This window comes from Plectropomus leopardus, chromosome 3, assembly GCF_026936395.1.
Source record: "Plectropomus leopardus strain MGB_pleo_1.0 chromosome 3, ASM2693639v1, whole genome shotgun sequence".
NCBI classification, from domain to species: domain Eukaryota; kingdom Metazoa; phylum Chordata; class Actinopteri; order Perciformes; family Serranidae; genus Plectropomus; species Plectropomus leopardus.
In genome coordinates, this window is record NC_142178.1 from 31,025,649 (window position 1) to 31,047,355 (window position 21,707).

The 21,707-nt window shown below is 37.2% G+C and overlaps 2 protein-coding genes across 2 annotated transcripts; one reads left to right on the forward strand and one right to left on the reverse strand.

The window, feature by feature from the left end:
* Window positions 1–66: 66 nt before the first annotated feature.
* fbxo8 (F-box protein 8) lies at window positions 67–14,660 on the reverse strand. The gene is made up of 8 exons (XM_042485374.2): window positions 14,457–14,660; window positions 12,214–12,319; window positions 10,681–10,764; window positions 10,091–10,235; window positions 9,600–9,726; window positions 9,172–9,290; window positions 8,131–8,327; window positions 67–5,257 (listed from the first exon to the last, which is right to left on the reverse strand). The coding sequence occupies exons 2-8, from the start codon at window positions 12,317–12,319 to the stop codon at window positions 5,070–5,072; spliced, it is 966 nt and encodes a 321-aa protein (XP_042341308.2). The 5' UTR covers window positions 14,457–14,660; the 3' UTR covers window positions 67–5,069.
* Window positions 14,661–14,849: 189 nt separating this feature from the next.
* cep44 (centrosomal protein 44) lies at window positions 14,850–21,707 on the forward strand. The gene is made up of 11 exons (XM_042485730.2): window positions 14,850–15,073; window positions 15,150–15,247; window positions 17,078–17,225; window positions 17,428–17,565; window positions 17,797–17,871; window positions 18,975–19,163; window positions 19,495–19,623; window positions 19,747–19,845; window positions 20,477–20,548; window positions 21,242–21,279; window positions 21,631–21,707. The coding sequence occupies exons 2-11, from the start codon at window positions 15,156–15,158 to the stop codon at window positions 21,689–21,691; spliced, it is 1,041 nt and encodes a 346-aa protein (XP_042341664.1). The 5' UTR covers window positions 14,850–15,073; window positions 15,150–15,155; the 3' UTR covers window positions 21,692–21,707.

The window sequence follows — 21,707 nt, forward strand, 5'->3', positions numbered from 1 at the left end:
GAATTAGAAATATCTAAAACTGCTTCTGTATAAACGGTATAACTGCAGGTAGTTGAAACACGTCAGTAAAATCAAGCCCAGATTTAATGAGTCAGATTCATGGAACAATTTCTCAGTACATTTTGTCAGCCGTAAAGTCTAGTAACAACAAAGGAAAAAAAAAACACAACAGGAAGTGAATTTCCTTAATAATTTAAATAAAACAACAAAGTTAAAGGTCTAAATCAGTGTGCATCATCAGCAATAATAAATCTTAAATACATTATAATGATCCGAGTTCACTCAGGGTCAGATTTACAATCTAATGAAGAGGCTCCAATTACACAATTTACTCAGACAGAAATCAGAAAATATATACACTGGTATTGCAACTAGCTATCTAGGTTATTATACAAACCCTTTCAATTTAAAAAAAAAAAAGGTTTAAATACAAAAATGCTTAACTGTGTCATCCTGTCTGTTGCCATGGTTACATTCAGTGACCGCTGTGACGCCTCTCTGTTAGCTGCGGCTACATGCTAGCTGCTGGGACTGGAAGCTACAAGCACAGAGTCACAACCGTGCTGTGTTCAGGTCTGATAAGCATCGTCGTTAAACTGATTTACCTTAAAAAAGTGCTGAAAATATTTCATGTATCTGAAAGTCATCAATGTCCTGATTTAAGTGCTTATGCATTTCCATTTCTCCAGATTAGCTTTTTCACACTTAAACCACTGAAAAGTGTAGTATTGCCCTCAGCCGTCGTCATAAGAAAACGCTGGCATTGTGCTTTTCTTGCAAACCACAAATACTTTACATTTGTATGTTTCATATGTATCCTATAAACATCTCAAAAGTGACGTATCACATGGGCGGACTTTGTCATGGGGAGGTGGAAGGGATAGTGGGTGGCATTTCACCTGTGCAAGAGTTGTGTTTGAGACCAACAAACAACACAACCAGCTGTGTTTTAGCAGTCATTGTTGTGTTTCCAGTGGCTTTTTAGCCAACAAATGTGTTTTTTACCCTTTACTGTTTTTCTCAGCAAAGAAAAGTGGTTGTCTGCGTTTTCTACTGGGATTGTGCCACCCAAAACGGGTGCTTTTAAGGCCCAGACATGCCAAACTGACATGAAATAACTAACAGCAACTGACGGTAGCGTCGCCTCACATAGCCTGTCTTGGCCAAAAAGTTGCACTTGAACACATCGCAAAGACTACAACCAACAGCCACACAGTAAGTTATGTTCTACACCTGTGTGAGAGGAAATAATTCTCCATAATAGCAGCAGGCGATAGTCTGTATCCATCATTAAAAAATGGAATCTGGAAGAAAGTAATGATGCTAATTAGCCAGTTAGCACATGAACAAAGCACTCCAACGCTGAAACAACAAAGCATATTTACTGTGAGCCACTAAATAATAACACAAACCACCACAAAATGATCGATGGCTGAAGAAAAATAATCATACGCTATTTAACAACTTTGTTTCGATCTTACTCCCCTATGATTCCTTATTTTGTTTCTCCTCTCGTGCTAAGCTGAACTGCCAATGAAGAGTGATTTCATTAACCGACACCAATTCGACATGCTGAGTTGACTTAAAAAAAAGCCAGGAAGGGCTGATGAGAGCCAAGGGTGTGAGACAGACTGCAGCTATTAGGGTGACAGACGTTCAGTGATGGCCCAGCATTGACCAACAGCTAACCGTTGCCTTGGTGTGTCAGGGCCTTTAAGCCAAAACATGATCTTTTTTCTAACCATAACCAAGCAATATTTGTGCCTAAACCTAACCACACATTAACCACAGCGTTGCTGAAATATTAAGTTTCAAATTGGCCTTAACAACATACAAATGTGACGTATCCATGGTTTGCAGAAACATACGATGCCAGCATTTTTCCTGGCGACTGGGTTGGTTTCCCTCCAAATGTAACAGGCGTCCAGTATTTTAAAAATCAGTTAAAAACAAATCACATATATTCCTGCACTGACAAATGCAATCCATCATTTAAAATTACATGATATTTTACCTATTACTTTACCACACTGTTAATTATAGTGTTTAATACGAATATTTTCTCTTTTTCTGTGACTGCCAACTGTTGGTTACCATGAATGGAAGGCTTAATGAAACTTCAGGTGTGGTGTCGTATTTTGAGATAATCTTTTCTCATTAATTTCTGGAAGAATGACACCACTTCTGACAGTATTATTGCTGCAGCAGTTGTGGTGTTTTACAGTCATTATAAAACTACATGTCTAATTTAAATTGATGGATTACACCATTATGTCATGGCAGCAATAGCTATGTTGTTGTGGGCTGTTTTTCAGACAGAGGAAGCCTATGACTTCAGGAACTAAAGCTAAAGCAGTGTGAACTGGGGGTAAATACATGTGCACTGTGCAAAAATAATAAATTATAGCAGTATTATTTTAAAAACACAAGAACTTCATAAACTTCACACAACTTACTGCACTGTCATCCACAGACTTCGGTCAATGGTAATGTCATTTTGTGTCAATTCAAGAGCCAACATTACAAATGACTTGATGAAAATCCTTATTTTTTCACTTAGCATTATCTTTCTCTACACTTTACTTTAGCCATGTGTTTGATATTAAAGCCAGGCTTATAATTCGATCATGAAACCCGGACTTCTCAAATACCCTCATCATGCACAAGAAGCATGTCACCTCCACACACTGTAATAAAACATTTCCTTAATGTCAGGTTTAAGAAAATACATTCATTTTCCAACATAATGGAGACAGAAGTTTGCACAAAATATCAGCTAGATGGCGCCCACAAAACTGATAATACTATGTATGTATTTTAATTTGCTTCCACTTGTGTGGCCATCACATTTATTATGAAACAATCAATTTGAATTTATTTAGCTTCAAGGATTTAAATATTTGTTTAACAATTTTACATTTGTCAGTTTTCTCATACTTGGAATTTTCTCTTGGGTACAAACAAAATTGATAAGTGGTTCAGACCTTTGTATCAGACAAGCCTGAAGAGGAAAAACACTTATTTGACCAAAGAGTTAAAATGCCCTAATCTGAAGTTCATGGTTTAAATGTGACATTGAAACTAAATTGAGTTAAATTACACAACAAAACCAAATTTAATGCTAAATTAATAATCTGTCAACCATATTATTGTCATCATTGTTATTTTAGATATTATATTTTTTTTTATTGAACTGCATATTTCTATCTGCAGAATTGAAGTCCCTGCTATATGGCATTTTTCTTTTTACTCTTTGTTAAAGGGACAGTTATCCAACAAAATAAAAAAATCACCTGTGGTGCTATTTATCGATCTAGATTGTTTTGGTGTAAGTTTCTGAGTGTTTAAGATAACTGTATCAACTGTTACTTTATCATGGTGCAGAAAAAAGTGTGCATCTACTCATGGACGACAGGCTTGTTACCGCGGGAGATGAAAACATATATTGACTGTAATCTTATCTCGCTCAGTGGTGCTAGGTGAGCTAGCAGTACATGCACACTCCAGTTGGCAGGTGTAGTTTGGCAGAAAGAAAATAGTCCCTTCATGCAATTGCAGTTGCTCATAACAAGGTCTGTGGATTATCTTAAGTAACCGGGTCATGAATTCTTGAAAGAGACATTACTGTTGAGTTTTTCAAATGTATTTTTTGCTGCTCTAAGCACCACAAGTTTACCGCCTAGTTCCATTACATTTGAGAAAACGCGAGACACCTCTGTGGACGATATATCCAACACTCACTCACACCAAAACAATCAATAGATAAATAGCACGGTGTTCCTACAGCTCCACGCACGTGGGATTTAGGACTTTCTGAGACTTTTTTTGACTGCCACTCAGAATTAATTTAAGACCAGTTTTGCAAAACTAAAAGAAAAACAAAAAACAGGAACTGACATGTATTACTTGGGGATGGGGAGAATTTTGCCCAAATATGCATTGCAATATAACACATGACTGGTGATATTAATGCTGGAAGCAGTCTGTAAATTATTATTATTTTTTATGTACTTATTATTTTAAGATTTTATAAATTATAAAATCCCACATTCTTAGTCTTTGCTATTTTAAGACTTTCAAAGTATTGATTTACGAAATTTTAATGTGGGAGTAAACTGTCCATTTAACATTTTTGTAAATGATATCTGCCCACAAACGGAGTGGAACAGGCAGCATTATGTGGCGTTTTTTGGGGGGGTTTATTATGCTAATTTTCAAATTTTACATGTGCACACCTCTGCATGAACAGGTGACATTCATCAGACACAAACGATCAACTTGGGTCAAGTTAGTGCAGTTTGGTGACTTGGAACAAATACAAGCAACCCTCAAGGAAAAAAAGCAAGAGAGATTAACAACAGAATACAATAATGTTTTTGTACGAGGCCCCATGTGTTGTTCATTTTACTAAAATGGAAAAAAAAAAAAGTCTAGCATGAACCACAGAAAAACAGATCTAGTTGGATCTTGGACATTCAGGTTGTTACCACTGAACAGTGTATCAAGGTCAACTGTTCTGCAGAATTGCTCCAATGTACCTTTGTCATTAGTTACACTGGTAAATGCTACGAGTGATATTAATGAGTGGTTTTGTGTCAGCCTTGTATCAACATCCCTGTGTCACTTTCTACAAGAATGGGCCAGTGTACGTCCGACTCGTGAAGCAGCTGTCCAATAGCAAATAAGCAGGACTGTCCTGGCATCAGTGACGGGCTGAAGGCAGTGCTCAGCCTCCTCCCTCCACCAATCAGTAGTCACCATTTGTCAGTGCAGTTATCGGAGCTCATCTTCATGGATCCACTTTAAAACCTCCTTCTTTGCAGTGACTTGGTTTTAAACATGTTTCACTCCTTTGATTAAAATAATTACTAATATTTGGTAGCACAGTCTCTCTCACAGTGCAGTGGTGAATTTTATTTTTCTAACCTTTCTAATAAGATTTATAGGTTGTCATGAAAATCATTAAAATCCATTTCCACAATTTCCCATACTTTCCAGATACGTAGAGGAACCCAATCACCAATTCCCATTCTTCAGTGCAGTACGAGGATTTCGGCTGGCAGGCGGAGCTACGCAGCCACGTGGCCAATCAGGTATATGTTGTCATAAAGGTGGCCTACAAAGTCATCCGACACATTATGTGCTGCTCGGCGAGTATTCCTGATAAACTCCCTCTTGGACATTTTGTTTTTGACGTGGGGGCTGGTCAGGTCGATGGACAGCAGGATCAGACTGTAGCACAGCACATACACAGCATCTGCAGAGAGATGTGATAGCAGGCCATGATTATACAGGATTGTTCTTGTGTCTAACAAGCTTTCACACAAAACTCAGCTGCATGTGGCACTAAAGAGATCAGGTATTCCATGTAAAATCTGAGAGGTCAAAGAGCCCGTTTACACCTGGTATTAACAAGTGTCATGGATCATAGGATCACAAGTGGACAGCTCTCTGTCTGTCTGTTCACACCTGGAATTAAAATGTGTCTCCACATGCGTGTCAACTTCTGATCTGATCTAATTTCTCTCTTCTACATGCAAATAAACATGTACTTCTTTTTACTCTTCACAAAGGCCAAAAGGTGTTGTTTTTAAGCAGCGTGAGGTTTGTTATGATATGTGCACACATACACTTAATAAATCCCTCCAGGAATTTGTTTGCTGTTTTTGGTATCGTTGCCGCTTGAAAAAGCTTATTTCTCAGCAGCTTTTCTAAAAAAAAAATGCAATACCTGTTGTGATGTTTATAGGCATTTTTTGCAATAATATTGTGGGGGCAAGCAAAAATTTTATAGTTGCGACGCTGTCTTGGATTTGGAGCCTGATATCATGAGCATTTACTGTTTCCCACAGAATAAAAAATCTATTTGCTTTGGTGGAGAGGTGGGCGAGAGATTGGGGGAATTAACAGCTGACTGCTGACGATTCAGCGCTGCTGGATGAAGCAATGCTAAAGCGCTGTTTCTGGAAGCCCTATTAGCACTAGCTAACACAGCAGCTACAGCTAACATCCGACAGAGAGCAGGTAATATCATGCTGACACCAAAACAGACTGTCAAACCTGTTAATAACCGCTGGGCAACGTTAGCCGTGTGTTGCTAACAGCTAGCCCTGTCACAGTGTGTGTTACTCTGTCCCAGGCACAGAGCTCACACTCCTGCAGCTGTAGACTCATGATTAACAGAAACAGCGAGAGTATGGGAAGAGAGAGGGGGAATAAAGGGGCTATACGAATCAACTCACTGCGTTTAGCTCTACACTCAAATCAGACCAGTTTTATATAGTTAAATTTGCCACATGCAACGCGCATGGGCGGCTTCACTTCACGGTAACAGCATCTTGGCGCGTAAACAGCTGAGGCATACAGATTCTTAAAACATCATCAGTAGACACAGAAGGTCACTGACAAAGCGGCAGCATGTGACAAGTTGAGATGAATATGTGTTGTAACACCAGGTGTAAACAGGGCCAAAACCCCACCAGAGCCCCATATAGGCTGAAATTTCATTTTAAAGCATGTTTCATGCAGTCAGGACTTGCTAAAGTTTGACCTCACCATCACATTACAGAACAATGCCAAGAAGATCAAATCTCCTTTAACCCAAAATATTACTGCATGAGGAACCACCATAACAGGACAGAAACTAGTACTTCAGACTTGTTATTTTTAATATAGACACAATGAGTAAGACACAGTAATATAGATGGTGTTCTGCTAATAAACTCTAAAATGTTCTCCACTGCTGTGCCCGATACTTTCCAGAGGGGACGGAGGGGCAGAATAGCAGTGAAATGAAAGGACTGATTTCAGACAGGCAGCCATCCATCCATCCATCTCTAGCCTTGAGCTCAAAACCATTACACTAATCCTGCTAATCATATGAGAAGGTCCAGGGAGTTAACAGTAACAGAGTCAGGGATTGGTTTCTGTATGGTCTGCTGGCATTAACAAAGCCCTCAGTTGGTAAATGTACGGTCCATTGACAGTACTGAAGCCAGGGATTACTTGGAAATAAAACCTTGACGGTTTCCCCCTCAGTCTGTGGTCGGGCCGACGGGTCAGAAGTGTAGTAGCTTTAAAGTCACTTCTTCTGTCACTGGTTTTAGAGTGTTTGGCCCTCTCGCTGCAGGGTTTAAAAACTGTGATGTCTGGTTAGTCTCAGCACAGACTGGATATTAATTGTCCAAAGAGGACTTTTCAGAATATTTCAAAGACCCCCTGCTCTCTTTTGTGGCCTCATCATCAAGCCAAAATTTTGACCTGAATGCTAAAAACATTAAAAGCTTATCACTTTGCCTTGAAATGTATGTTTTCCAAAGGAAAAAAAAACCTCTTTTATTTAGGGCAATTGCACCACCTTCAGGCCTGACTGTCACCATACACATCTGTGAGCACAATTTGTGGACAAAGTTTGTGTACAAATGGATCATTTTAGATTACCACAGAAGGACTGAGTCTGTGTACACGCTGGCCAATAAGTAACAAAAAATTGCACAATAAAAGACTCTAAAATGTGATAAGTCCCTCAAACCAAGTATTTTGGTCACAATTCTTTAATGATCAAATGTAGCGGATCCTTATGAGAAATATAAAAAATCATTGTGTTTTTGTCATTCATGATTATAATATCAAAATATATTTCTAATATATATATATATATATATATATATATATATATATATATATATATATATATATATATATATATATATATATATATATATATATATAAACATAAGATAAATGCACTGGCATGAAATGTACTGTGAAAATTTAGGGACCCAGTAAATAAATTCTCTTTTCAGTGTGAACTCATGATCTCTAAAATGAAGCAAAGTTTGATGAGAAGATTATAATGAAACCTACTTAACATGTTTCATAGATCATAATCCATTTTGGTTATGAAAATGAAAATTCCTCTTTGGCCACCTAAAAAAGACTGTCAAACTGCCATAAAATCAATCTCCTGCCACCCTTGCACAAACATTTCTGTGACCTTCTTGATTTGCCAAATTATCCTTTAAATTGACAAATAAAAAATATTTGTATGTATGCCAAAGACACATTTTTACAACTATTATGCAAGTGCTTGTGTGTGTGTGTGTGTGTGTGTGTGTGTGTAAAACTAACCAGGACTGAGGCCCAGCTCCCGGACAAGGCTTGGGTTACAGGTACAAAACCTGTGGCTGAACTTGGTGATGAGGGTTTCCAGGTACTCTCCTCTCTCCTCTGGAGCGTGTATGTGTCTGAAGAAATCCCGCAGAGCGTTGGGGAGGAACTGGTTACTGAAGTTATGGAGGGTCACCAGCTCGTCCAGGACATCCCGCCTGCACACACGTAAACACACACATACACAAACACAGACTAAATGGCTGGATTTTTTTCTATTTGTACACAGATAATTAAAGTTACTGAATTATGAGATTTGAAATTCTAAGAGCACCAGTATATGTATTCAGTACTGTATTAGACACATTAAAAAAACACCACTCCTCAGTGAACTAATACTAAAAATAAACCTATAATCAATAATTTGAAATATCCTCTAAACTACTGTAGAATAGTAAAGTACAAAACTACAAATAAGCCACTGAAACAAATTAACTTAAAGTTTTAAATAAATTTAAATAAAGAACTGATATAATAAAATAAAAGTATTGTAATAATGTTATATAAAGTACTGTTTTAATAAAGTTAAACAAAAAACTGATACAAAAAAGTTAAATAAAGTACTGTTTTAATAAAGGTAAATAATGAATTGTTATGATAACGTCTTAAAAAAGAACTTTCATAATATAAGTTACATAAAGTACTGGCAAAATTAAGTTTAAAAAAGTACTGTTATAATGACGTTAAATCATACATTTTTAAAATGAAAGTTAAATAAAGTGTTAATATAATAAAGTTAAATAAAATTAATTACTGTTATAATAAAATTAAATTGTACTGTTATAATTAAATAAATCAAATTGGAACCACTGGTACTTTTATTCTGAAGAACCCAGTTTGTTTCTTCATGTGTTTCTTGTGAACTTGGAGCATCGGGTTAATCACATCAAGTATACTAAATATGTTGTTCCCCCTTAGTTCCCAAAGAGGTGTAAAATGTTTCATCATTACAAAAAGTCTAGTGTTGAGTTTTGTGGGTATTCTGTGTGTTTCTGCGTTAACCTCTCGTCCAGGTAAATCCTCAGCATCTTCCAGTTGAGCCGTCTGGTGTAGAAGATGAACTTGGCAAGCTCTGTCGGATGATCCACTAGTATACCTTTAGACATGAAGTAACTGATACCCTGCACACACACACACACACACACATACACACACACATAAAGAGAGAGAATCATATTCTCTGAGTGCAGGTCCAACAGAGTCTTAATCCATCCAGACACACACTTTGATGTTAAAGTGACAGATTGGTGAAACATCAGAGGCTCAGAATAATGACATCATCAAACACATAATTTTGCCGTGAGATCATTGTTCCAGAAACCAACATGTGCATCGCACATACTCAACAAACACACGCTCACACAGAGCAGAGGCTGCGAGGCGGTGTGCGCTATAGGACTAGAGGTCTTGGATGTTTTGGCTTGTGTTACCTCCTGTGGGTTGGCGTTAAATGTTAGGCTGCCTTCATCTAGCTGCAGGTAGAGTCTTCTATATGAGAAACCAGCAGGTAGTCTTCTGTTGTAGATGGAGCAGTGTCCCCATGTGGACTTACACAGCCTGGTGGATTGAGACATATTGATTATAAAATAGAAACATATGAAAAAAAAGAGCCCAATAGAACTTTACTGCAAACGTGTGGTGGAAAAAAAGGCCTGTCTGGCAAGCTGACAGAAAATAGTTAAAAAAGACAGCAGCTGACAGAAAAAAATGTGTAGTCAGCACTTGCCAAAAACATGTAATTTATTTTCAATAACTTAAACTTTTTTTCTCATATAGTGCTTTTTCTCATTCCACATTTGTCTGTACCTACATTCCCTTTTTGAGTGCATAAGTTGTTAAAACTGAGACGCAGCAAAAGTCTATCTGTCTTGCATATCAGTATAGCAGATCAGCTGTTGTCACTGCTCAGAAACCTCCTTACCCCTGCCACAGATATTCGTCATTTCCTAGGTCCTGCCACACACAGCCAGCCAGGCACAGATCAGTAGCATTCAGGTACGACAGTATGGTGATGCCTAATTCAGGCGGCAGCATCTCCAAATCTATAAATCCATGCTGTTCTTTTCCTAAAGTAAACAAGAAAAAATGGTGGGCAGATAAAGAAATATTTCGATTAACATTTAACCTCAGTGTGACACAGGAATCCTCATGTTCTTTTATTATAGTATGGTCTCAATTGCTAGTTGTAATACTTTTTGAAAACTGCATGATGATAAGTTTGTAAATGATGGTCCCCTTTAGAGTAAAATAGACAATAACGCCGGGTAAGCCTTAAGGTGTAGCAACGCATACCCTCCCTATACCAGCCTCTTGTCCGAATATGGCCACCTCTTGCTATAAAAAAACAAACAAAATGGTAATTCAAAAACCAAAGGGTGACTAAGTGCCCTTCTTTTATTCAGTCTATGTTTAAAGATCAGTGCAGAGATTTTCAAACCAAGCATTTCTTCTCTTTTAAGTTTGTTGTTTTACTTTCTTTGTTTGCTTAGCGTGTGTTTTGTGTGTTCATACCACCGATGCGTGTTCTCAACAGATGGTAGATGTCGGGGCCGTAACACTGCTGAGGAGCTCTTTTCTGGGGACCTCCATCTTTCCCTAGGAAAAAAGAAAAATCATGATCATTTTTCTATTTTGTTTATTCACTCACTGTCATTACTTGCTCTTTTTAGCATAACATGGAAGTGGGAGCATGCATTGTGGTGTAAGACTGACCAGGCACACTGAGTCGTCATCATTTACCTTTGTAAAGTTAAAGTGATAGTTCAGGGTTTTTGTAGTGGGGCTGTATGCGATACTTATGTGTAGTCAGTGTATCACATAGAGTAGCTGGCGGCCGGTGTGCTCCCAGTTTGCGCACTCCACAGCTCAGCTGATGAGAAATGTATTGCCAAAGGAAAAGACTGTGTGACGGCGAGGTAAAGCCGTGAAAAAACTCTAAATATAGCATCCACTTAGACTGATATTGGTTTGTTTTTTTTAGATAGGCCTTTTTTAAAGTGGATAAAACATGTTTTGATATCTATGCCTGTGGAGTGCACGCCCTTATGCTTCTGCAAACTGGGAGCGCACCGACCACCAGCTACTGTATGTAACACGCTGACTATATATAAGTATCTCATACAGCCCTACTTCAAAAATCCAAAAATATCCCTTTAAGATCACATCTCATACCTAAAAATTCATGCTAATCTAGTATACATCCGGCATTTCTCAAAATCGACTAAATTTTACGTCATACTTAGAATGAATGGTATGAACAGCATGTTTGTATGCCATTTCAGACAGAGCCAAACTGGTTTGAGCAGAAATACAGGAGCAACAATGACAGCCAGCTGGGGTTCGATGTAGAGCAGATGAAGGGAGGAGAGCGTTGGAATCGTGGAGGTAGAAAACTAGTAAGAGTTACTTGTGAGTGTAGTTGTTATTTGAATTACAGTTGCAAACAAGCAGCCAGTGCAAGTCTTAACCAGTACTAAGCAACGTGAAATGTTGCATATTGTTTTCAGTTCATTTGTTACTTTTTTAACTGCAATTACTCTGTAATGGTCAGAAACTGTGTAGTTTGGGTGGGCTTTATTTTATTGTCTGTCCAAAAAAATCTGTTTTAAACAGGCCTTCTTTTCGTGTCTTAGATCTTTCATAAATGTACACAATGACCTCTGACTCTGATTTATCTGTACTTATTCTTCTGCAGAGTTAAGTCAGTCAAAGAACATTCAGACAGGGATTACATTTATGACAAATAACATAATCTTTGGCATTAAATACTCTAGTCAGACAGTTAAATAAATTCATAGTCTTCATTTCGTTTAAATAAAAATGCATAATGCTACGTCATACATCAACAATAACGTTTAAAACGAAGCTGTTGAGTTAAACAAAAACAAACAGGTGGACAGATTTTAGTTTGTGCTTCTTGTGCTGATACTGAGCTGAAAATTTATCAAGGACCGAACCTTAAAAAGAACCTTATTAATCAGAACATACTCATATTTTGTCATCCAAAGATACTATTAATGAAAAAAACAAAAATGTAAGCATTACCTTGCTCCCGTCTTCCTCCTCCTCCCTGGTCAGCCAGTCGGTCTGCGAGCTCTTCCTGAAGCTGCTGCTGTTGTCTGGGAGGCAGCCTCCACAGTGCTTGACCCATCTATATGACAGTGCAGTAACACAGTACATGCAAGTCACTGACATGATGACAAAATTAAATGCTGTATTACAGCAGACTGTGCCTGCAAGCTTTTCCACTTGACCTTTTCTCTTTTATACCTCACAGGAAAAGTACTGCTCGTGATCAAAGGTTATTCTGTCAGCACTATATGACAGTAATCTGGTCATACTTAAGATTTTTTTGTATTTATTACATCCCATTTATGTTGTGTGCATGAAAAAAACATTTGGTAACATATCTGACCAAACTAGTTTTGTGTCTGCCAGTTAGTATTTAGACAGGAAAACAAGTAATATATGGAGAAATATTTTGGCACAGGCTACATGGAGGTTCACTTACTGCTATGATCTTCCATTAATAACCTGATAAGACAGGTAAATCCACTTGTGGATTCACACAATTCAACACCGGTTTAATAAGTCTGCCCAACAAAAGTATCCTCTGATGCTACAAAAGGGAATCTAGTGAATCTCTGGACATTAACAATTCTTATGGTTGATCACATTGTAAAACACTGCTTGTGTTTCATGTAACGCTGAAATGCTGCTGAAATAACACTTAAATTGTCAACAATTAAATTCATTGGCAACTAACCTGACAATCAGTCAGTCTGAGTAACTTTTTCAAGAAAAAAGTCCGAATTCTCTGGTCCCAGCTTCTTAAATGTGACTATAATCTGGTCTCTTTGATAGTAAATTGAAAATCTTTTGTTTGTGGACAAAATAAGTCATTAATCAAAAAAACAACTGACAGATTAATCAACAAAGAAAATACTTAAGAGTTGTAGCCCTTGTGTTCATAATTACATATTATCGGTTTGAGTAATTTATTTAAGAAAAAAAAGTATCTGATTCCAATTTCTTAAATGTGAATATGTTCTGGTCTCTTACTCCTCTGTGACAGTAAACTATATATCTTTGGGTTGTGGACAATATTTGACGTCATCTTGGGCTTTGAGGAGATGTGATCCCCATGTTTCCCCTTTTCCGACATTTAATAGGCCAAACAGCTGATTGATTAATCATACAAGTATTTGAAAAATTAATTGACCACGACAGTAATTGAAAGTTGTGGCTTTGGTTAATAATCATATATAAAGGCTATAAATATATATATATATATATATATATATATATATATATATATATATATATATATATATATATATATATATTTATATAATAAATTAATAAAAATAAATAGAGTTTATGATTTTAAGATGTATGGTTTTGCTAATATTAATGCCTTCATTTATTCTTTTTTAACTTATTATTAATATAATAATTATTATTTTTTTGTTATCAAAATGTATTTAAATTTACTTTTACATTGAATTGCCTTGTTGGCCTGTTTTATGTCAGTTCTGTCTATTTGCATCTGAAGCACTCAGTGCATGTAATGCCCATATTGTGAATCACATTGTGCTGCATTTCTTGTATGAAAGGTATATAAAATAAAGTTTCTTAATCTTATTAAATAAATAAATAAATATATACAGAAACAAATAGCTCATTTTACATGGCAGACAGCACTAAAGTCTTACTGAAAAATTATATGATTGTGCATGAGATTACACACCCACCACAGACATAATGTATGACATCCTTCTGCTGACAAATTACTGTCAACATCTGCTCAAGATTGTCAGAACTCTGTGCTGACAACTTCAAAATTAGCTTCATAGGTTAGTCGACTCCTAAGTGAACAATAAACAAAGCAGTAATGCACTGTTTTTCCCTCTCAGCTTGTCTATCCTCAGCTGTGTTGCATAAACAAATCCATTACACTGTTGTAAACATCAACGTTGGAAGTTCCAGCAAACAAGGTAGTGTGACCTTTAGTCCCGCCTCCTCTTTGTCATCATTGGTCACATAGACCAGAACAGCATTCAAAGTGGAACATCATTGGCTGAACTAACCATCACTCACAATCTGTTGTTACAAATCCCCAAGTTAGCTTACCGAGCTAGTTTAAGTTGACGAACACAGTGTCGTCACAAATCGATTGATTTCGATGATCTGTTAACGATCATTGATGGTATTTCTTTTACCAGTATGGTGCAGTAATTCTGAATGAGTACGGTACAGCGGCTTATCGTTAACCCTGAACAACCTACCTGAGTTTAGTGATTCCTCTGACAGCCCGACCTGCACACAAGTACAGCTGGAAATGCGGTTTCGTTGCTCTCAGACGGATCCAATTGTCACTTCATTTAGACAGAAACAAATAAAAACAGAGCAGTTGCTCCTTCGGTTCAGGAGGAACCTTTCATACATCATCTGTTTTTCACACTCCTCCTCTTGTCACCGCTGCCCCTCCCACCGTCCTCTCCCCAGTCATCACAGAAACAAAAACACAGAAAGAAAAATTTAAATTTTATCATTTTGAGTCAAACGCATTCATTTTCTATATCAACACGCCCTGAATTCGACTATTTAGTAAACTGATGACAACGGAAAAAAGCAGAAAACAGTGTGCGTACAGGTTACGTTGCTGACGTCAGCTCGTTACGTTACGTACGTGCAACAGCCAATCCTGTCTCGTGCTGTCGATCACCCGGTAGAAACAAAACCAACTTTAGCTACTAAAAATAGCCAGCGTTAGCTTAAAACAGCACATTTTGTAATAGTTAAACTTTAATTTTGCATATTCAACACGACATTGGATGTTTGTATCAAGTATTTGGGGCTTTAGTGTCTTCTAACTTCGCGTCTTGCTCGTTTTCGCTGTCAGGTTTGTAACGCTGTTGCTGACTAACTTCGGTTAGCCGTTTAGCTTGACGCTTTTAACGTTGCTCTCTTACTTACAGATTAAGATGCTGTCTGCTGGAGATGTCCATGGTTGTCTTCGTAGACTGGAAAGTCTCTTGCGGGTGATAAAATACCCGGGATGTGTCGACTACGATGGGTAAGAAAATAACACAGATCAGCAACCAATAACGATTTCTAGTGCTAGAAGCAGGGCTCCAACAGTCATGACACAGTCATGGAAAACCTGGAATAGTCGTGGAATTTTGCAGTCTAACTTTTTAGGTCTGGAAAAAACAAGGAATTAGTAAAAATCATTGAAAATTTTGAAAAAGTCATAGAATTTTGTTGTCTGTAGTGAAACTGGTTGTAACAGCACTGCTCTGTAAACAACCTTCCATATAATGCAACCAATATAAGCAACTATTTGAGATTGCAAAGGCTGCTAATCATATACAGTAATTAACATCTGGAGTAAGGTATACTAAACATTCTGTTGATTATGAATAATCAGTCATTTTTTATTATGGGTTCTTGAAAAGTTATGGGAAAGTTTTAGAAGCCCTTGTGACGCTACACGTTAATATTTAACTAAGCAAACATAAAATTGAATGAGAAATGTTAAGCATGACCTTTGACATCATAGTTAGTAAGTTTGTAGTAATAGCAGTTGGTAAGGAGGTTACTTACACAGCAAACTGCACTAAATGCATTTTTCATGACTAGTTCAATTGCAAATGCTCCTTCTTTCCACTGTGCTGTCAGACATAATACAGTCAAACAATATTGATGTCCTTTATAGACTGTATTTCTTTTTTCTGAGAGTAAGGGATGGCTGGAGTATGATTTTTTTTGTTTTTTTAAAGATATCACGTCCTCTCCAGAGTTATATTTTTCCTTGAGCCTCCCTGAGTGACGGGGGGGAACTGCATGACCTTCCCTCCACCATAAATAACCATATTTCACAGGTTCTGCTAATGATAAATAGTGTGATTTTGAAGATTTTAAAGAAAACGCGATTTTCAGACCCACTTGTGGCTTCTGCGGGTATTTAAAATAAATACAAAATACAACCATTTAAAGTTAATTGTCTCTCCCTTAAGCCAAATAAAAAAAAAAACCAACTCATTCCCTCCTGTTTGGTTCATATTAACACTTGTGGCCTGTCTCAGGTGCTGCTAATCTGCAAATCAACATACAAGGCATCACTATTGTCCCAGTGTAACGCAATGAACATACGTATATTACATGTGGGTCCAGGCTTGCCCTCATTCACCTTTATTCCAAAAGGAATTGCAATATTCTTTTAATCTTGTATCTTAATGTCTCGTCACAATTTCACTGTTTCTTTTCCAGCATCCAAACGTAGTCATTGTTTGTATTAAACATTTTGCATTCTTGTGTAGGAAGGGACATCACAGACATAGACATCCCAAGCAAAAACAAAGAGAAATCGACCATGACAATATGAGATGCGAGAGCTGGCAGACATTGTTTATGCAGAACATATCAGTTCTGATACACAAATGCACCAAACCTCGAGCTGCACAGCATGTCCATTAAATTTTGAGTTTACATAAACAGAGTTTGTGTTCAGATAAATATTTGAATACAGAGTGGAAGGCAATGCATATGTCTGTCAATAACACACATGATAACGATTGCTTGGTATACAATATGTTTGGTTTGTTTTTCGGCTCATCTAGTCCAGATTTACTCACATGAATGTGAAAGTAATTAATCAGTAATTAAATTATTTCGACATATTAACTGTTATTCAATTGCCATTAAGTTTATATTCACTTGGTAAGACAAAATGCATGTGTTGCAACTATTGTCTAATGCAATTCTGTGAACTTTTTACACTCCTTTGAGCTGTGACAGTTGTTTTTAGGAGAGTGCAGTGTGGACAGTGCATATCAGTTTCTCTTTTTTATCATTTGCAGTTTTTCTGACAATTCTGCACATTGTTTTTTTGTCTCCCCACCAGCCTTTCCAAAGGAGACCCGTCTGCTTTTCTGCCAGTCGTGAGCTTCACCCTCACCTCCTTCTCTCCACCTTTTGCTGAGCAACTAATGGAGGCCGGACTGGAGCTGACTGGAAAAACTGACCTCCGATTCACTGACACTTTCTATAAGGTAATACATACAAACATTCTGAAAAAAAGTGTATCCACAGATGTAGCATTATGAAAGGCTGTCGATTTTCTCAATTCACATTTGTCCCTCCCTCCAGTGACTACTAACCCACTAGTGTACATTGGATTTTTACTTAATGCTAACAATTTTTGTACTAACCTGTAGTGGTCCATTCAACTGAGTATATGTGTTTTTTGTGTAGGTAATGCGAGATATCTTTGACTATAAGCCCATACTGACCAAGCAGCAGTTCCTCCAGTGGGGTTTCACCCAAAGGAAAATCTCTGTCGTATGTGACATCATAACTTTGGTCCTGCAGAAACACAAGCAACTAAAGAAGGTACAGAAGTTTTTCTTTTTTTTCAAACATACATTTCTGTGTGTTTTTAAAAACAGACACATTCAGAGGCATAATCTGCAACTGTAATCTGTGACATTAAAGGCAGCAAAGCATTCTGCCTTTTGTTGTAATTTGAGTTTAGAGGAAATGACAAAACAGTAGAGAAACATCGGTCAACAAACGGCTTGTCTGTACGTAGCCAATAGATTTGTGTGTTTATGTGTGTTGTAGCCGAGAGTCAGATGTCCTGCCTCACACAAGAATGGCAGAGGACAAGCTCATCCAACGCTGACTGATGCAGACACTGTAAGTACAATGTAAAGTGCTACATCAACACTAACAGTACACAGTACCACGCAGTATTACACACCATTCAATAAGAATAAGAATCAAAAGAATTAAACTGGCCACCCTACAAAAACTGAAAATATAAGGAGGACGTGAAGCTCTGAATTTTTTACTATTATTTTCTTGCAAATTTGCATCATTATATATTCAATTCAATAGACCCCAATGAATCAAATAACACATGGTTAGATATAAAACATTTTTTTTGTAAAGACATACAGATTTCACATTTATCAGTTCTCAACTAGAACATCAAACACTTGGTGGAAATTCCATAAAATCACCAAAAACACCTTTGCGTTATCTGATTTTACTCCCATCTGGAACAACCATGACTTTTCAAGTAAAAAGAAACCCCTTAATTTCCGCTCATGGCCTGAAAAAGGCATCACCCATCTTATACACATCTTACATAATAACACCTGGGTTTCATTCTCCCACCTGGTCCAGAAGTTAGGGCAATTGTTTTTGGAATATCTGCAACTTAAATCATCTGTTCAAAGAAAATTTGATATTATTGCTACCAACCTACATCTTCCTCCCTCAGCTTCATTTAAAGAGGCCCTATTATGCTGATTGTTGGGGTCATATTTGTTTTTTGGGGATGTCCTAGAATAGCTTTATAAGTTTTAATGCCTTTTTCTGAAAATCCTCTGTCTGAAACACTATTTGAGCTCATGGCCAGCCTCCCTAAAATATAAATGAAAAAATCCCCTGAAAAATAACAGTAATAAGAAATCTCCTTACCAAAATATGTATAATAATATTACAGTCTGACAAACTCTCGATACCATCAGAAAATGGGCAACTAGACCTATCCATCACTTCTGATGCCAACTTCTGGAACAACATTTAAAAAATCGTCTACTTCATGACAAGAAACGATAACCTACAGCTCATACTGTATAATATACTCCACAGAGTTCACTTCTCTGGGTAAAAGATGCCACGCTGACTGAACTACATTTATGCTGCCTGACACTGCACGCCCATTCAAGTGGTCACAGTGGGAAATAATAATACAAAAATGTTTGATGACATAGTTTCTTTATGTGTTTCAGGTGTTCGAGAAGCCATTTATTGTGAATCACATGGAAAATCCCTCCACTTTTTCCACAAACTCCTCCCATGCAGAAGCATGCTCCTCCCATAATAACGTAACCTCTCATAACGACGTGTACTCCAGTTCTCCTGAAAATGGGATCAGAGAGCTGGCAGGACAGGAGGAGGACAAGGAAAACGTTCTTCACGTAAGCATTTACCAAACAAGTATCAAGAGTAAGCAAAATATTGTGAAAGATGCTAGTCGATGGGTTCAATGTAGTAAAAGTTTTGACCAGTTTGTCAATACATGGAGCCAATAAGATTTAAATAAAAACAGGATGTGGCCGTTTTCCACCGCTGATATAATGGTGTTGGGATGTCGATGAGAAAATAAAAATATTCATTTAAATGAATTTGTTTAAAACTATGTGCTTTAGATTTGCAACTTTCCCCATAACAACAAGGTGACTTTTAGAAAACTGAAGACGTAAAGTTCTATTACGTGTGTGTAATATAACTGTCTCTCCTGCCTTTCAGTCATCGGAGGTGGAGGGAAGGCTCTCAGCACTGGAGGCTCAACTAGGGAGTCTTCAGTCTGGACTAGATCGACTCAGTATCCTGGAGAGACGCCTGGAGGAACTTGACAAATGGAGAAACACAGACAAGGTTGACATGACATTCTTTACTTCTTTAATATCTTATCCCATTTATTCAATAAAAGACAGTATGAAAGTTGTAAAAAAACATTCCAACTGCAGCCACCTTGTTATTCATCATATTCTGTTCCAGACTAAAGGAGAAGTCATCACTATATCGAGAGAGAGCTGGGAAAATCTGATGAGCAGAGTTCTCTTATTGGAAACTAAACTAGATCTGAGCAATGCACAGGTAATGCACACGCTGTGACATTTCAGTTTAACTTCATTTCCATGTAAAATGTAGCCACTGAACGTCTTGTTTTATACTCTGTTTCTGCAGCAGACACCCTCACATGACAATGGTGCAGTTATAACAAAATGATCATTAAAGCAAGAGCACTGTGTTGTATATACTATAAGATTAAAAAAAATCCTTTAATGCCATTGAGGAAATGTTGCAGCAGCTGAAGTACACAGTAAGGATATGAAAAAAAATCTAAGATATTCCTAAATAAAAGGTAAAACAGCATTTTTGAGGGAATACATTGTTTTCTTTCTTTTGAGGTCTTTTTTTGGTTACGCCTCTTTTTTTAAGTGGCTAAAATACGTTTTGCTCCCGACCCCGTCCACAACATTACATTGTTTGACTTCTGTGGTGGTACTTGGCGTTCTAACTGCCTTTTGTATTACACTGACTATGGATAAGTACCTCATACAACCTAACATCAAAACATCTGCGCTATTTCTTTAAAATGTTAAATGCTATAATGTGATTAATTTAAAACTAGCACTAAGCCAGTTTTCAGAGTAATCCCTGACTAAGCAAAGTTTAAAACTGACCCTCTCTGTTGCATTTGCCTTTGTTTTCATGCCTCTCTCAGTTAAGTGTCCCGCCACCATGTCCGTCGTCTACCTCCTCCTATTCCTCCAGCTCCATGTCTGATGAATCAAAGGTGAGGCAAAACGCTCAATCCTCCTGTCACGATGGATAAACCATCTTAGATTTCCAGCTTTTCAGTGATTAGGTTCATTAACAACATCACCAATTTTTTTGTATTATTTCTTTCATGTTCTATTGTGCTGTGTTATTAACATTTCCAGGGATTGTTAAAACAGCCACACTATTTATAAGAGGTAGAAAAACACTAAGCACCTTCCACTTTGCTCCATTAAAAAAAAAAGAAAAAGAAAAGAAGAAATCGTAATTTTGGGGATTTGGAGTCTAACCCCAGTTTGCATGACGGCACTTTTGTTATTATTAATATTATGTTTTATTGTGTTAATTGTTTGAGTGAACGTGAGCAGCTGACTTCGGGAATTTCCTTCGGGATAAAAAAGTATCTATCAGTCTGTCTGGTTATGTAACTGTAACCTGCTGTCATTTAAAATAGAAATGATAAAAAAGAGCTTCTCAAAAAAGTGCTTGACAAATCACTTTTTCCCCCAAATCTTCATTTAAAAAATAATCTTCCCCAATGTTCAAATGCCATTATAATTTTTGTAAAATTAAATGTAAATTTAAATGTAAAAATGTAAAATGATATTATTACATGGTGCTGCAGTGAGTCTTTCCTCAGACCACATCACCTGATATTTGTTTGGGAGCAAGAAACATAATTAACTTGTCTGTCCTGTTTTTTGTCCAGGAGGATCTTAAGGACCGACTAGAGAGGATCGCCAACATGTAAGTCCTGTTTTAATGATAGTTGTTCACTGTTATGTACTGAGTTCCTTGTAGAGGCCTTAGAAATGGCCTCTGAAAAAGAGTTCACAATTTACCACATCAAGGTTGTGAGACAGATCTGCTGATTTTTAGTCACTGATCTTATTTTTACATCCAGCCTGGCTTCATAACAGCAACAAAAGTTGCCTCTCCAAACTTTAATTTTATGAATGTGTCCGATGTTGTAGAGGTGTTGGTGTTGTTGCCATATTTTCGATTATCCAATAATATGTTTGTTTGCATTTGATAGATATAACTCTATGTGGTATAAAACTCGTTGTCTGTGTGTTTATGTGTGTCTGAAATTTGAAGGCTGAAGAGCACCTCCAGTCTGCTGAAGAACACCGAATCCTCCTCAACACACTGCAAATAAAGTATGATAATCGTCA

What these genes read in the sequence shown, in the direction of transcription:
- fbxo8 (XM_042485374.2), bottom strand. Translation starts at nt 12,319, where the DNA reads ATGGGTCAAGCACTGTGGAGGCTGCCTCCCAGACAACAGCAGCAGCTT. An exon ending in GACGAATATCTGTGGCAGGG is followed by an intron (nt 9,727 to 10,090) that starts GTAAGGAGGTTT and finishes TCAATCCACCAG; the next exon opens with GCTGTGTAAGTCCACATGGG. An exon ending in GGAGCTGGGCCTCAGTCCTG is followed by an intron (nt 5,258 to 8,130) that starts GTTAGTTTTACA and finishes ATCTCTCTGCAG; the next exon opens with ATGCTGTGTATGTGCTGTGC.
- cep44 (XM_042485730.2), top strand. Translation starts at nt 15,156, where the DNA reads ATGCTGTCTGCTGGAGATGTCCATGGTTGTCTTCGTAGACTGGAAAGT. An exon ending in TCACTGACACTTTCTATAAG is followed by an intron (nt 17,226 to 17,427) that starts GTAATACATACA and finishes TTTTTTGTGTAG; the next exon opens with GTAATGCGAGATATCTTTGA. An exon ending in TAGATCTGAGCAATGCACAG is followed by an intron (nt 19,846 to 20,476) that starts GTAATGCACACG and finishes TGCCTCTCTCAG; the next exon opens with TTAAGTGTCCCGCCACCATG.